Here is a 16,811-nt window from a genome sequence, read left to right on the forward strand (position 1 = left end):
ACATATATGTATGCTGCTGCTGCTGCTGCTAAGTCGCTTCAGTTGTGTCCGACTCTATGCGACCCCATAGACAGCAGCCCACCAGGCTCCTCTGTCCACAGGATTCTCTAGGCAAGAAAACCGGAGTGGGTTGCTATGAGGTATCTGTATTTGTAGCTATGTGTAGACATATAACTTTGTTGAAATTTCCAGGAAGCAAAGACATCAAAATAGCATTGAGCATGCCTAGCAAACCAGATCTTGGTCTCTCATACCATTTCCCACTAAAAAGAACCAGGGCACCTTGAAGAAATGATTAATTCTACGGTTGGGGCAGAAGGTAGACAGCAAGACCTGGAACATCTTGCTATTTCAGAAATTAAGGAACTGCTCAAAAAAAATGATAGGGGCATGTCACAAGTATATAGAAACCAGCCTGAACAACTTGAGCACTGAAATATTTAAGTATAATAATGCAATTATGAGTCATTGAAAAAATAGGAATCCATACCACAGACAAACTGACAGGGAGAAGGGAGGGCTCTTATTACTTCTGGAGCTGGGGGATCAGCAATCATCATGGTCAAGACTGGATCAGGCAAGAAACATCAATGGGTGCCACCTCTTGGGAAAATTTTGATGAAGAACAGCATGTATGTCTGTTTATGTATAAGCTTTTACACACCACCTTAAAGTGTCTCCTTACAGACTACTTATTATTGCAGAGGAGGAAAAAAGCCTCAGTGATTATACATTGAGGAAATCAGGCAACACTGACCAGGAGAGGGACAGATGGACACGGTATATGTTTAGATGTGACAGCTGAGCAGGACACACCATCATCTACGAAATTTATTGGCCAAGAATGCAGAACCCCGATTGAATCATGAGGAAACACGAGAAAAACACAGCATGAAAATTGTATTTAAAAAGTTGGTGGGGGACTGTATTTTTCAAAAATATTAGAGTCTAAAAGGACAACACAAGGTGAAACAGACAGGACAACCAAATACAGTCCTTAATGTCAGAACGGATCCTGTGCTGCAGGGAAAAGGGAATCTATCGAGGGGATTATTTGATCAACGAACATCAGAACACATATGGTAAATTGGATACAGAATTGAAGAAATTCAATAGTTCATGACTGTACCCTGATCATCTTCCTGTTCCTAGGAAATCCACGCTGAAGTGTTCAGAAGTAAAGAACCGCGATGTGTGTAAATTACCCTCAAGAGCTTCAGAAAAAGTAAACAGGAAGGAACTCCAAAAAAGAGGAGATACACCTATACCTATAGCTGATTCACTTTGTTGTACAGCATAAAGTAAAACAACATTGTAAAAGCAACTACACTCCAATACAAGGACCCTGATCAGTAACAGTATCATAACCTCCTGAATTTCCTGCTTGAGTTTCCTCTCCATAGTAACAGACTCCAGGTACCCTCTATGTGATGGAGTTAGTGTGTTTTCAGCTGTGTGCATGAATGTGTGTGTGTGTGTGTGTGTGTGTGTGTGTGTGTGTGTGCATGCTTTGGAGGAGGGTGGGCACAGCGGCAGAAGGAGGGCTGACAAGGATGGGAACCCTTTCTACGTATCCTAAGAAATCAACCTCTTCAGCCCTGCTTTGTGTCTTGGGCTGCTACCCCATCATCAATCTGCCAAGAGTTTAAGAGGATAACTCTGCCTGGGAGGTTACCAGCACTGCCATCAGTTTTCCATAAAGCAGCGCCCCAGGCAAGGCGGTGCCTTCTGTGCTGTGACCACCAAAACCTCACCCTAACTAGCGGGGCCCTCTCACCCCCAACATCTCAGCCAGAACGACGCTGTTGGATATACCGCGGGCTTTGGGGTCCCTTGGGGAGGTATTCCTTCCATTCTTAGAGCGGAGATGCCTTCCAGGCCTTCCTGCATGTTTCTCATTTCTCTCCTCCCCTGGTGGGACTTCTCTGCCCACCCCCGTGATGAGGTCTCCTCCCTGTTTTGTTTCCAGGGTCAATTTCATCACTTTGCTGTTTATAGCCTTTGCAAGGAATCTGGGAAGGCTTAAATCAATCAAGATTAACACAAACCTTCAGCGAACACTCCCTCGGAAAGCACACAGCTCTGTCATAATTCTGCTCTCCTGTCGAGAGCCCCAAGATGGGCAGTCATGAGCAAGTGGGAATTCACAGAGACCCATCTGATGCCTCGCGGGGTAGCATGGTGGGAACTGCTGGTGGGCATGATCTCAGATCTCTTTAGACGAGAGACTTCATAAGTGTTTGGCCCCATTCCCTTTGCTGACATCTCGGCTCCATAACTCACAGCACTGCTCCCCAGCATCCCCAAAGAGATCTTCTCTTTCTAATCCTTCAAACTTCCTGTTTACTAGCACTGAACCACAGAACCTGGGGACCCCTCATTTACCTATGTCTGGAAGGCTGTAGCAACTGTCCCAGCCCTGTTCCTCTGAATGAGAACATAATCCAAAGCATTTGTGAGGGTTTTAGAAGCCAAACCGTTTGCAAGCATGGACTCATTATACTCACATTACACCACGACTGAGCCAGTGAGAGGATGGGAGAGGAGACAGACATAAAGAATGGAGAAGAGCTTGGCTGGAGGACACAAAGGCGATGATGGGCAAGATGACAGTGGATGAGGCAGGATCTGTACTCTGCCATTGCACGGGACCAAGTGGAGTGGGCAGACGCAGGAAAAGAATCTCCTCCCCAGTCCATCTTTCTTGCTGCCTGTTCCCACGCCTTCTAGGGCATGTCATTTAGTGTTGGGTGCCCTGGCTTTCCAGAGTTTTCAGAGAGAGGGGGAGTGGGGAGGGAACTTGTAAGTCACAGAGCCCAGTTGTCATGTTACAAAGGCTCAGAGAGGTTAAGCGATTTGTGAGCTAGTCAGTGGTTCCTAAATGCCCAGCGATCTGAAAAGTCAAAGTGTTAGTAGCTCAGTCGTGTCCAATTCTTCGCGACCCCATGGACTGTCGCCTGCCAGCCTTCTCTGTCTATGGGATTCTCTAGGCAAGAACACTGGAGTGGGTTGCCGTTCCCTTCTCCAAGGGATCTTCCCAACCCAGGGATCGAACCCGGGTCTCCTGTTTTGCAGGGAGACTCTTTACCATCTAAGCCACCAGGGAAGTGATCTGAAGCAAGACGCAAAGACACTTGCGGAGTTCTTGCACAGTTACACATGCACACATGCAAGCCACAGAGCTCACAAAAGCCTCATCCATCTGGGCCCGGCATCTGTTTGCACGTCTGGCCTGCCAGCAGTCTGTCACCTCCTTGAGGTCAGGAAGTCTTCCCTGGGCCTCTTTCAGCACGGGGCTGGCCTCATGCGGATTTTCAAAAAAGATGGGTTTACTGACCCTTTGAGAAGGCCTGCATCCTTAGAGAATTGCTAACTTCTGCCCTTTTCAATTAAGAGCTCAGTTTTACCAAAAAAAAAAAAAAAAAGTTTAATGACTTAAAATATGGTTTAAACATGATCTATTTTTAGAGTTCTCCATGGCGAGGGAGTGCTGGGGAGTGCTGATGAATTCAGGATGCAAAGGCTTAAAGGAGCAGAAACTTTGAAAGAATATACAGGGAGGGGCCTAATGTTTGGATTGAAAAGGAATGAAAGAGGGGTTTGGGGGTGGTGCAGCAAAATTTGGGATCTGCTTCCCCTCCCTTTCCCCCGAGCTGCAGCAAGGGTTATGATTTTTCGTTCCTAAAGGCTAAAAAGACTCCCTTTTTGTGGGAGAGGGGTTTAATTTTTTCCATCTGTGTCCAGCTGATCACTTTAGAATCCCAACAGCATTTTTACGGCCCTCTCAACTCAGGCTGCAGTTCTCTCCTGCATCAAATGTAAACCATCCATGCAATCGAGGGCTTCTTGATATGCTGAAAACTAAGGGGCCCCATCGTGTCAAATATTATGGGCTGCCGGGTCCTGGGATGGTTGAAGAGGTTGCCACAGGTGTCTGAAACGAGGTCACCTTTCCAGGAAGGCAGAAACAGGCTCTAGTTATATTTTGCTTCTCTTTTTCATTCTACTTTCATTTTGCTGACTCCAGGATAGAGGCTACTGGGACGGCAGTGAATGGGGCTTGGGAAAGGAGTATACCCTGGGGATAGGGTAATGCCTGAACCCACGAGTGTTTGGGAAAACCTCTCTTTTGGGACAAACTGGGGATGGCCTGCTGTTCTGGGTACCAAACTTCAAAGACTTTGTATCACTGTTTCAGCCTCCCCTGTTCTAGAGGGAGCTGTCCTGAGGCAGCATTCCACATGACCTACCCAAGGCATAACCGGCCCCACACTTCAGCTAGAGATCTCTACCCAAATCCCAAGCAGTGAACTTTAAAAACAAATTAGCCTTCGAAGACAGCACTGCAAGCTCAGTCTCATGAAGCAGTGGTAACCACTGGAGATTTGAAAGAGCCTCTGTTTCTTCCATACCTACGGTCGTGTCATCCAACTCAAATATCAGAGGGACAGCCACAAGGGAACGCCCTTGTTTTTTCAAGCCTCGGCTCCCACAGAGCCACGTCTAGAGAGTTCGATTTGAAGGTTCCCGAGTGGGCACGTGGCTGGGTGTGACTCCTGGCTCCGTTGAGGTTAAACCAGGTTCACCTCTCCCTGTGGAGGCGGAAAATAGCCCCAACCTGCTAACACAACTGTGGCCGTCGACTCAGGCTCGCTGTTGGTTGACCGAAAATGTGGAGTTAATTCACTCTTTGGTCTTTCTGGGACTGCAATCTTCCATCAGTCAGAGAGGGGGAGAGATTCGAGGAACTGAATAAAAGGGCTTTCTTCAGGAACTTCAAGGAACATATTTTGATGATTATCTTCTGTGGAGTTCACAGAGTGGGTTTTCAAAACAGCCAATTGGGTCAGTAAAAATAAAGATTTCAGACTCTTCCCAGGAACCAAGGCTATATTTAAAGTTGCAGAGAAATTGTAGTTTACGGTCGGAGAATGCTGTAATTAAGGTTGAAAAATTGTTTTCCTTGGAAGCCTTCTGCCATGACCCCCTCCCCACAGTCTTCCGCTGTAGATGCGTCTATATTCGGGTGGGAATCCGTCTGTCCCTCTCTGCTCTGATGAACTGATCCTTCCCTTTCAGATTCTCCTGCTCATGCTCTGCTTCCCTGTGACAGTTGCCACCTCTCTGCACCTTCATTCCTAAAATCCACATTTGATGCTCTGGGACAGGCATTACCTCTCTCCCTCTCCCCTCCCCACCACTTCTGCCTGAATCCTCAGAGCCAGCCCACGGCTCCCAGCATCAGCTGCCTTTCACGGTTCCCGTAACCACAGAGGTTGTGGGCAGGCTCCCTCTCTATCCTAAATGACCTTCCTCCCCTTTCTTGCCCTGTTCTCACTGGGTACTCTTGGCATTTTGGTGGCACAAATCTCTGCTACACAAGGTTCACCCACACTGTGCAGACATCTGGTGTGGTGACCCACGGAGTGCCAGGGCCCAGGTTCCATCCGTGGTCTGGGAACTAGATCTCACATGCCACAACTAAGAATTCACATGCCACAACCAGGCATGCTGCAATTAAGAGTTCACATGCCACAATGGACAAAGATTGAAGATTCTAAGTGCCACAACTAAGATTCGGCACAGCTAAATAAACACAATTTATTATACATACATATAGGGCTTCCCTCATAACTCAGTCAATAAAGAATCTGCCTGAAGTGCAGGAGACATGGGTTCGATCCCTGGATCAGGAAGATCCCCTGGAGAAGGAAATGGCAACTCACTCCAGTATTCTTGCCCGGGAAATCTCATGGACAGAGGAGCCTGGCAGGCTGCAGTCCACGGGGTCACAAAGAGTCGGGCACGACTGAGCAACTAACACTGTCACTGTCATACATATATGTGTGTGTGTGTGTGTGTGTGTGTGTGTGTGTGTGTGTGTGTGTGTGTGTGTGTGTGTATAAAACAAATGCCAGTCCATATTCATGGGTTCCTCATCCACAGATTCAACAGATTCATCCACAGATTCAGTAAGAAAATATTAAAAAAAAACAAAAACTTTCCAGAAAGTTTCAAAAGAGCACAACTTGAACTTGCTGAGTGACCAGTGACTACTTACATAGCATTTGCATTGTATTTACAACGATATACATTTAAACTGGCATTTACAGTGTATTAGATATCATAAGTAATCTAGAGATAATTTAAAGTATATGGGAAGGGAAATCCAAAAAAAAGGGAATATATGTACATGCGTGGTTGATTCACTGCTGTACCGCAGAAACTAACATAGCATTGTAAAGCAACCATGTGTGCTTAAGCGCTCAGTTGTGTCTGACTCTTTGAGACCCCATGGATTATAGCCAGGCTCCTCTGTTCATGGTATTCTCCATGAAAGAATATTGGAGTGGGTTGCCATGCTCTCCTCCAGGGGATCTTCCCAATCCAGAGATAGAACCCAGGTCTTCTGCATTGCAGGCGGATACTTTACCATCTGAGCCACCAGGGAAACCCAAAAAAGAAACTATAGTCCCATAAAAATTAATAAAAAACAAAACTAAGCTGGAAGCTGTGGGTAGGTTAAAGGCTAATACTATGCCATTTTATATAAAGGATTTGAGCATCCTTGGATTTTGGTATCCCTGGGAGATTTTGGAATAAAACCCCACCGACATGGGGGGCGGTATTTGAGAAGAGCATCTTGGCTATTCACTCAGTACAGCAGATCTCAACCCTCTCCCATCACATACACACTGGTCTCCTCTGTGGAGACAGCACCTCCTCCACTGCCCTTGAATTCCACAAGTCCAGTGGATGGGAGGGGTGGGAATCATTAGTTTCTTGATCTTGACCATCACGTCTGGGCCTTCAAAGCCCTCACTCTCTCTGCTTGTCACCACTTCCGGTCATGCTTTCTCTCACACAGGGATTGCAAAATAGTGAGAAAACCATCAACTTCATGAGCTGCTGTAAAAATGAGACAACATGTGAAAAGTACCAGCTACTTGATAAATGGGAGTATCAGCCATTTTTTATTAGAATTATTTTTCTATCCTGCTTGAACTCTGCTGTCATTTATTGCCCTTCCCTAAGGTCTGTCACACTCAGGACTGGTTTTCAACTTTCAAAAAACCCAATTTTTCCTTTTCACTCAGCAATCCCCTTCCTAGGAATTACTTTCTAAAGGGATAAATATACCACTAAGCAAAGATAGAAAAGATTATCACTGCATGCTGTGGTAAATGCAAGGGAAAATGTATATACCTTAAGTGGCCATTGATAAAGGATTGGGCTTCCCTGATGGCTCAGACGGTAAAGAATCCATCTGCAATGTGGGAGACTTGGGTTCAATCCCTGGGTTGGAAGATTCCCTGGAGGAGGGCATGGCAATGCACTTCAGTAATCTTGCCTGGAGAATCCCCATGGACAGGCTACAGTCCATGGGGTTGCAAAGAGTCAGACATGACTAAGCAGCTAAGCACAGCACAAAGGATTGATTAGATAAATTCTTATAAAGCCATACTGTGGAATATTATGCAGCTATTAAAAAAAAGAATGCAGATCTATACTTATTGCTCAAGGAATATGTCTAGGTTCTATTGTTGAAATTTAAAAATACATATATAGTATAATCTTACCTATGTGAAAAAAAAATCTGTGTGCAAATAAACACAGAAGAATTTCTGGAAGAATTCTCATCCAAATCTTCTCAATTTTCTCTGAGGGGTCGGAGTTCATATGAGGGCTATTTTTTTTCCTTTTCTGCATTTTTCAAAATTTTTATACTGGGGGTCTATGGTAAAAAGATTCAGTGCAGCTAGTGATGCAAAAAGCCTATGTCTACATCCTGGGGTACCACGAAGGCAGCCTTTCTTCTTTCTGCAAACGAAGCTCAGCCACTCATGTCTTCATCATCCCCAGGCCCCCTCTCCCCTTTTCTTCTCTCCCCTGACCTTCCAATGAGCCGGCCAGTCCCATCTTGAAAATCCGTTCACGCCTGGCTTGCTTCTTGCTTTAACTCCTTAGCTCTCTTTTTCTCAAACTTCTCTAACACAAGGCCTCCCTGGGGTTTTGTTTCAAATCTACCCACTCTTCTCTTGGTCTACGCCACCTGTTTTTTTCAGGATCGAATAACCCTGAGCAAAGCCTGTCCATCAACAGTCAATGCTGTTGACCATTTCCTCCTTCTTGGAACTTTCTCCTCTCAGTTTCCATGATATTACATCCTCCTTCGTCCCCTGTGTCGCTGACCGCTCCTCTTGGCTCCATCACAGGCTCATTTTCTTCTTCCCTCATGGCTTTCTCTAAAAGTAGAGATTTCCCAACGTGGGTGAAAGTCAATAGAGAACTAGCAAGCAGGCCATCTTCTGACAAACCCGTTCAGGGCCTCTCCAAAGTCAACAGGACACAGTTGGAGTCCTTGGCGTGGTGCTCAAGGCCTCCTGGTCCTGTGGCTCCTTGCGTTTCTCTGCCAAACCCTCAACCTCCAAGCCAACCTCTCTGCCCATCACCCTTGAATACACTTTACCCAATGACAGCGCCCAGCTTTGACCAACACGCTTCCCGCCCCTCCTGCCTGTCTCCTGCATGACCCCATCCAGACCTTGCTCACCTTCTACTACATCCTAAAGCCTTCCCCACCTGCCCCAGCATGAAAGGTTCTTTCTCTCCTCGGATTTCTATGGAATCTACTGCCGATACCATTCACTGGTGCCTTCACGTCATCCCCCTTGATTACTTGGTTCTCTTCTGTTTTTTCTAATTTTTATTGGAGTAGAGTTGCTTTAGTGTTTACTGTAAAACAAAGTGAATCAGCTAAATGTATACATATATCCCCTCCATTTTTGGATTTACTTCCCATTTAGGTCACCATTGAGTAGAATTCCCTGTGCTATATAGGAGATTTTCATTAGTTATCTATTTTATACATAGTAGTGTATTTCTGTTATGCGGCCGGGGCCCTGGGATGTCAAGGGAGACTGTGAAAGGTTTCCTGAAACTGGGGGAAAGATACACAAGATCTGCCCCCAAAGATCTGCCTAAGCAAAACCTGCCAAACTGTTCACCAACATCTACCGAGAAGCAGAATTCTTTATATTCTCTTCCAAATAAGCTTGAGAGAGGAGTCTTCAGTTATTAAAATCACCCCAGCTGGAAGGCAAGGTGGCCAGCATGCACCAACCCCCTCCCCCCCACCCCCGCATCAGGCCATTTTATTGACTCTGTGCACCTTTGCCATGTCAGACACCCCTCCAGTGCCTTGAGGTCTGGGGATGAAGGTCAGGTTTCCAAAAGGGACACAGTCTGCACATTCATGAGTGGATACATCTCCTCTGCCAAGCAGCAGGAGGTAGATCTTCCCGGATCTCACTGCTGTTTTCTGAGTCCCCCTGCCCTCCTGCCTGCCCTTTGCCTTTAGGGTGTGGGCACTGCTCCCCGACTCCATGGGGAAGGGCTTTTCCCCCAGGCTTGGGGTACAGCAGGATGTGGGTCTGCCCATCTATGGGAGCTAAAGCCAAGTCTCCCTGGGCACAGTGACCCAGGGGGCAGGCCTGCCTCCAACCATCTCTCTACCAAGTCGCTTCCGCTTGGTCCTCGGCCCAAAGCTCCTGGGCTGAGTCCCAGGGCATCAGGGCAAGACGGGCCTCGGGACCACCAGGAGGAGGAAGGTGGGCTGGAGAAGGGAACACTGACTAGAGCCTCACGTGTGGCCAGGATCAGAGCCCGTGTCCTTGCCTCTCAAATCAGTCATCTCTGCAGTGAACCGAACTGCTCCGCAGGGACCTCATGTGGCTGGAAGGGGCTCTTGCCACCGGACCCTCTCACTGGAGATGTGGGAACAATTCCACAGGTGGCTGTTAGAGGCTCAGACAAGCCAGTGTGCAGCTCCAAGGTGGGCCCATCACCAGGGGCAGTGGCAGCTGTGTGCCCTCAGGTGTGAGAGGGGCTGGACTGGGGGCCTGGGGCTGGCTTGCATCAAAAGATGCGGCTGCCTGGGAGGCCCGGCGGCTGGCCAGTGGGCAGGCGGGTGGGAGGAGCCTCAGGGTGGAAACAGTTTGGCTGGCAGAGCCGGCCTGGCGCCTGGCCGCTGGTGGTGGCACTCCTTAGCAGACCTGTTTTCTTGTCTAAGTACCATCCCCACCAACCCCCACAAAGCATAACATCACCGTGTTTAGCTTTGAGCGGGGCTGGTGAGCCTTTGCCAGCCCACGTAATCCTCAGATCCGTGGCAGGCAGATTGGTGGGAGAGTTTGAAGCTAGCTTCTCCTGGGGAAGGGCTGTCCTTGAAGGGGCCGGGCCCGTTTTTCTGGCACTTTCCTTTTTCCATGTGGGGAAAAAAAAAAGTTCTGAGTCTTCACAGTCCACAGATTCCCCAAGGCCAAATATTGACCGCCTGGCCTGGCTTTTCCCTCTCAGGTAGAGGTGGCAGCTCTTCCTGGCTCCTGGGGAGGATGAGGGAGACAGAGGGAGACCCTTCAGGGAGGCGTGATGGGAACACGCCCGGCCTTCTCTGCAGCTCTGAGGCCCGGGCCCTGGGATGTCATGGGAGATCATGGAAGGTTTCCCAAAACGGGGGGAAAAATATACAAGAGCTGCCCCGAAGGCCTCAGCAAACAGGAATTCAGCCCCCGATGGTGGTGAGGCTGTTCGTTGAGAGAAAAGGGCAGGTTGGAGCCTTCTTACTTGGAGCCCACAGCCTCCCAGCCAACAGGCTGGTCCTCCTCAGAGACCTCTAAACACCCATTCACACCAGCTCTTTCTTTTTCTTCCTCCACTCAGAGGAATGTTGTTGCCTCACTGACTTTCAGAAAGGTGGGTCGTGTTGTTCCCAGCTCCCTCCCCAGGAGTTGGGTGTGTGTGTTAGTCTTTCAGTCGGACTCTTTGCAACCCCATGGACTGTAGCCCACCAAGCTTCTCTGTCCATGGGATTCTCCGGGCAAAAATACTGGAGTGGGTTGCCATGCCCTTCTCCAGGGGATCTTCCTGACCCAGGGATCAAACCGGGGTCTCCCAACATTTCAGGCGGATTCTTTACCATTTGAGCCACCAGGGAAGCCTCCCACCCCCACAAGAACTGGGTGTCTCCTCCATGTCAGAGGCGTTCAGCCCTGCCTGTCTTTCCCTCACCATCTTTTCTCCCCAGGTGTTCTTCTGGAATGTTGGTGGAGCCAAACCTCTCTGAGAATGCGCAGCATCTTACCATCATCATCCACGTCCAGAGCAGCGTGGGCCCCGAGCCTGTGGTGAGAGGTGGTCTCAGACCTTTCTGGAAGCTTCTGGTAACAACCTCCCCGGGGTCGCTGACCAGGCACAGGACTGCACCACAGATGTGGGAGCGGATAACAGGAGCTCGGTGAGGGAGGCCCCTCTCTACTGCTAAGGGAACTCCCTGGAGTTGGTGATAACCTGCTCACCTCATCCCAGGAAGCTCAAGACACGGTGAGGCCACCAGGGAGCACAAACAAAGGGACCAGAGACCAGAGGGAAGGAAGAGGGATGTACATATGAGCAAGCACACTGGCCTGGAGGTCAGGAGCTCTGGGCCTGTCCCCCTGACTGGCTGTGAATCTTAAGCAAGTCCCTTCTCTTGTCCACATGCCCAGCAGTGTAATTTGCAGGTTCCAGTGCAAAATAAAAATGCTGAGCTCCCTTGTTTAAAAAATTACCAATAATTTCAAGACAGGGGACTTCCCTGGTGATCCAGTGGTTAAGACTCCATGCTGCCAATGCAGGGGGTATGGGTTCTATCCCTGGTCAGGGAACTAAGATCCCTCATGCCAAAAAAAATTAAAATAATAATAATTTCAAGACAGCAACAGCAGACCACTGAACCTCATGAATGGCCCTGGGACCTTGGGGAACTGCACAGGTGATCCAACCATGAGGCCAATCCTACCTGCTTGGGCCTCAGTTTCCCCAACCAGACAGCATGGAGGCTGTCATCAATCAGAGGTTTACCCATGAAGCCTTTTCTTCACAGGAACCCTGAACCCTTCTATGGCAGACAAGGCTGCTTCACCAACACCCCATGAGAACATAGTGGAAAGCCCTGTGGATGACCCAAAAGCTCTTGGTCGTTCTAACATTCAGTAAGTGGAAAAGGTGCTAGGAGCAAAAGCATCTGCTCGGCTGCTATGGAAGGATTAGCATGAAGTAGGTGAGACAGGATCAAACCTCAAAGTTTCCAGACTCATAGTATGATTCCAGGGCTGGCTTCTCCCTTAGCCTGAGAATGAGCATGAAGCCCAGATGTCCACTCTCCCTGGCCTCAAGAAAGCCAGGGACCAGGGATGAGCATCTGGGACCAAGTTTGCTTCTTGTTTCCATCCCAGGAACTGGCTGCAAGGACCACTGTGGTGATGCTCACTGCCCCAGGGAGAGCTCAGGTCTGGGCCACTGATCTCCTGCCACTGCTCTGTCCCCAGGAGGTCAGAGGTAGGTCATGCAGGGTTCAGAGGTTGGGAAGGGCAGGGCCTGGGCTAAAAAACAGTCACAGCAGGTCTCTCCTGGGATTGGAACTCCCAGAGGAGGATCCCATGTGGCAAAAGGCTAGATGGGGGCTGCAGAAGAGTGTGAGATGGGTGCTGCTAGATGAAGTCGACACTGCTAGAAGGTTTGGGCTGTAGCATCATTCTGTGCTGCCTGGTTAAAGGGATCAAAAACTTCTCTGGAAATTACAATGGCTTTTCAGGCAAGACCAATGACAGATGAGAACATTCTCCATTCTCCCTCTCCTCTCCCCTTCCTCTGGACTTCAGGGCTCTATCTTGTCCTCCTAACACTTTTCTCCAGACGATACGAAAGGCGTAGGGAAGCCCCTGCCATCCTTCCCAGAGGAGTCCTCCGGTTCTCAGCCCGCTCGCTGAGAGATGCCCGCTGCGCTCGGTCAGGGTGGAGGGCCCCAAGGGGGCTCGCCTCGGAGCTCCCGCGCGCGGGCTTACCTTTCATGGTCCCCGCTCCGAGGCCTCAGGCGGGCCCGGCCGGAGGCGGCTCGGCGGCCGTGCGACCCGGAGCTGAAGCCTGCCGGTTCCCGGAGGGCAACCCCTACGCGCCGCCCGCGGCAGTGGGACTCGGTGCCGGAGTCGCGCCGGAGCCCCGGCTGCGGAGGCGGCGCGCCGAGGGGAGGGTCCGCAGGGTCGCCGGCTGGGGGCGCAGCGCCCCGCCGCCCATCCCGCCGCGCGCTTCCCGTGGAGGCCGGCGAGGCGAGGACTGCGGCCGCCCCCGGCCCCGCCGCCCGCCCGCCCGCCCTCGCGCCCTCCCTCCTCGTCACTGCTTGGGCCCCGGCCCAGATCAACTTCCTGCTCTTTTCAAAACTGCCGCGGCCCGGCCTCTTTGTGCGGCCGAGGGTCCCCGCGCCCCGCCCGGCGCCCCGGAGCCCCCGCGCGGCGCGCAAGCTCCCGAGCCCCGGCCTAGCCGCCGCTGCACTGGGGAGAGGGAGAGGGGAGACCCAGGGAAGGCCGCCTGGTGCCTGGGGGCTCTGGATTTTCGCCCTGGACCTTTTTTTTCCTCACCCATCTGAGGGGTAGAGGGACTGGAGAAGTTAGCATCCCCGAGTGCCAGCCCTACCACTCCGCCGCCCCCAACATTGTCTAGGACTGTCCCCCTTTAGGCCCTGAAAGTCCCGCATCACGGAGAGCCCCTCAGTCCCCGGGGGGGCAGACCAGGACGGTTGGTCATGCCAGCTCTGCCACTCTGGGTGAGCGACTTTGGTTGGCCACTCCATGTGGTTTTCTGCAAGAGAATACTGGGCCCTGAGCCCTCCCAACTTCTGTGATTTTGTTCCTGGAGGGGCCTCTGGTGTAAACAGTGACGGAGATGTCTGAGGGAAATGGGCCTCAGACAAGGAGTGGTGATCTCCCCAGAGTCCCTCCACTGGGAGCGTCACAAGTCATCCTCTCTGATGGGACATTTACTGAGTTCCAGCCATGGGCCAGGTCCCGCCCCAAACTCTGGGAGTGTGGGGAACATTCCACACCGTCCAGGTCTCCCTTTGGTTGTATGGTGTGAGGAAAGACAACAATTGAACAAGTAAAGGTGCTGAGGTGTGAGGAACGCGGTGGTGGGACAAGCACGGTGGTTGGTTGGATGGGGCAGGGGGAGACCCACTATAGGGTGCGGACCACCTGGCCTGCCCTCTTTCGATCGTCTCCATCTTCACACCTCCACGCCCACCCCCATTTGGCCCTTGGAATAAAAAGTGGGTGTGTGCTCAGTAGTGTCTGACTCTTTGCGACCCCATGGACTGTAGCCTCCCAGGCTCCTCTGTCCATGGGATTCTCCAGGCAAGAATACTGGAGTGGGTTGCCATTTCCTCCTCTAGAGGTTGGAGTAAAGTAGGTCAGGCCAAAGGAGCAGGGAAACTTTCTCCTAAGCCTAGGAACTGAGAAGGGGCCAAGGACAGTCCATTCCCCCACCCCCACCCCCACCCCTGCCCCCCTTCACAAATCTGAGCCAATCAGAAAGGGGCTCAGCTCTCTCTAATCTCTTCCACTTCCCAGTGGCAAGTTTCAGTTCACACAGGGCACCCCCTCCATGATTTCAGTTGAACCTCACCATGACCTTGAGAAAGGGAGCCAAGAACCTGCTGCCCATTTTACAGGTGAAGAGACCGAGGTTCAGAGAGGGTTTTGCCGACCTAGTAGTAGTCATGATGTACTCTTGGGGCTTTAAATCTGGATTCCAAGTCTGCCACATGAACCGCAGTCTCCTACACTACGGCATGGATCAGGAGAGCGCTTTGTAAACATCAGGGAGATAGTGAGTTTAATCCTCATAGCAGTCCTAGGAGACAAGTACTATGATGGTCCTCATTTCTCAGAGGATAGATATTGCATTTAGCATCAGGTCGCTCTAAGTGGAGATGTCGGGATCTGAACCCAGGAAGGCTGCTGAATCCAGTATCTTTGTCCTTCGCCCTAGGGTGCACCATCCTGCCCCTCACAGAAGCTACCCAAATATTTGTTAAAAGAAAGAACAGCCAAATGGCCCTTGGCTTTCTCCATGCTTTCTTTAGTTGGCTAGATCCAAGATGTCTGGTGAGAAAAGGTCCTAACTCCGTATGCAGGAGTGCCCTCTCCCACACTTCCTCGCCCCCTTGGGATCAGAGGGTGTATGTATCCTGTGGTGTTGCTGTGGTAATGCAGATGCAGCCTCAGAGAAATGAAATATGCCAGTGTGTGACTATAGATGGGGCCTGGCTGAGCAGAGCTGGACACAGCCCTGAAGAGGTTCAGAGGATGAACTCCTGCTCCAAAAGGACTCTGGAAAGAGGAGTCCAGCACTGCGGAGCAGTAGGAAAGAGCTGGGGACCCACTGGCCAAAGCACCAGAGTAGTTCAGAGAGGGAAGGAGTGAGAAAGAGGGAGTAAAGGATGATCATAGATCACGATCACAGATCACAGATGAAGAAGGGAGATCGACTGCTTAGAAATTATACCAGCCTTCGGGTGAGACCTTTCAGCTGCAACTTCAGGCGATTTCTATCAACAACCAGAGTGCTGAACCCAGGGTCAACTGGGATGACTTCCCCTGAGAGACCAGATTTTGGAACTGTTAGGATGTGGCTCAGCTGGGACTTGAGTGCAGAGTCACCAGACAGGGTGGGCAGGGTGGGATGGGCTAGGGAGACTGCTTAAAACTGTTTTTAACTTGAGTTGGGGTGGAGAAAGTGTGGGAACAGTTGCTTGTGGCACATATACTGTACTTATGTTGAAAGTCAAAGGAAATTGCTGAAGAGCAGAGGTCATTTGGAGGGAAAAAACGTAATCACTACTGGTAGAAACTTCCATGTATTAATGAAGTTAGGAAGTCCCACCCCAGTCCTTTTTTTACACCAAAGTATAGATGGTTTATAATATTATGTTAGTTTCAGGTGTACAGCAAAGTGATTCAGTTATACATGCAGGAGACCTGGGTTGGATCCCTGGGAAGATCCCCTGGAGGAGGGCATGTCAACCTACTCTAGTATTCTTGCTTGGAGAATCCCCATGAACAGAGGAGCCTGGAGAGTCCGACATGCCTGAGCAGCAGCAGCAAACATGATATCATATAATGTTTGTCTTTCTCTATCTGACTTACTTAGGTAAAGATAATACTTTCTAGGTCCATTCATTGGTTGCTGCAAATGGTGTTCTTTCATTTTTTATATCTAAGTTATAAGATCAGCTTAACATCTCCTTCAATCCTAGAGGTGATCAGTCCTGAATGTTCATTGGAAGGACTGAGGCTGAAACTGAAGCTTCAATACTTTGGCCACCTGATTTGAAAAACTGACTCATTAGAAAAGACCCTGATGCTGGGAAAGATTGAAGGCAGGAGGAGAAGGGGACGACAGAGAATGAGATGGTTGGATGGCATCACCGACTCAATGGACATGAGTTTGAGTAAGCTCCAGGAGTTGGTGATGGACAGGGAGGCCTGGCGTGCTGCAGTCCAAGGGGTGGCAAAGATTCGGACACAACTGAGTGACTGAACTGAAGATCTCTTTAAGTGGTGGAAGATCTCTTTTAACTGAACATCTCTTTAAGTCAGTCATCTGTTGATGGGAAGTTGGGTTGTTTCACCTCAGTTCTTGAGCAATGTTGTGATTTGCTTAGAATAAAGCTTTCCAGGGAGCTCCCCAAACACTTTCCTTTCTATATTCTGCTTTAGGAAAAAAAAAAGAACAAAAACAAACAAACCAAAAAAATTCTTTCTCTTAAAACTCAATTCCTCCACTGATGCCTTTGACCCCTTCCTCCCCCACCCATGCTCCTCTCAGCATTAGGATTTTGCATCCACTTCTCCTTAAAATAGAGCTTCAGCCCTTAGTGCTCACTGAAATTGCTCCCCTCCTCCTGGTTGCCAAATAGAATAGCCTTTTCAAAATCT

The 16,811-nt window shown here is 49.9% G+C and overlaps 1 protein-coding gene across 4 annotated transcripts in view; it reads right to left on the reverse strand.

Moving 5' to 3' along the window:
• SCARA3 (scavenger receptor class A member 3) overlaps positions 1 to 13,201 on the reverse strand; it is a 34,575-nt gene extending 21,374 nt beyond the window's left edge. The window contains exon 1 of one of the 4 annotated variants that reach the window (XR_014055888.1): positions 12,885 to 13,183. Coding sequence is in view for 2 of the 4 variants with exons in the window: in XM_081497232.1 (XP_081353358.1) it covers positions 12,885 to 12,891 (7 nt within the window). In the remaining 2 variants the exon portion in view is untranslated. Of the gene's footprint in view, positions 1 to 12,884 lie in introns of all 4 variants that reach the window. The other 3 variants (XM_081497232.1, XM_081497221.1, XM_081497248.1) reach the window with 3 other exon arrangements.
• Between the last annotated feature and the right edge of the window lie 3,610 nt (positions 13,202 to 16,811).

The sequence above is a fragment of the Giraffa tippelskirchi genome, chromosome 1 (assembly GCF_054371585.1).
Source record: "Giraffa tippelskirchi isolate mGirTip1 chromosome 1, T2T-mGirTip1v1.2.pri, whole genome shotgun sequence".
Taxonomy (NCBI): Eukaryota; Metazoa; Chordata; class Mammalia; order Artiodactyla; family Giraffidae; genus Giraffa; species Giraffa tippelskirchi.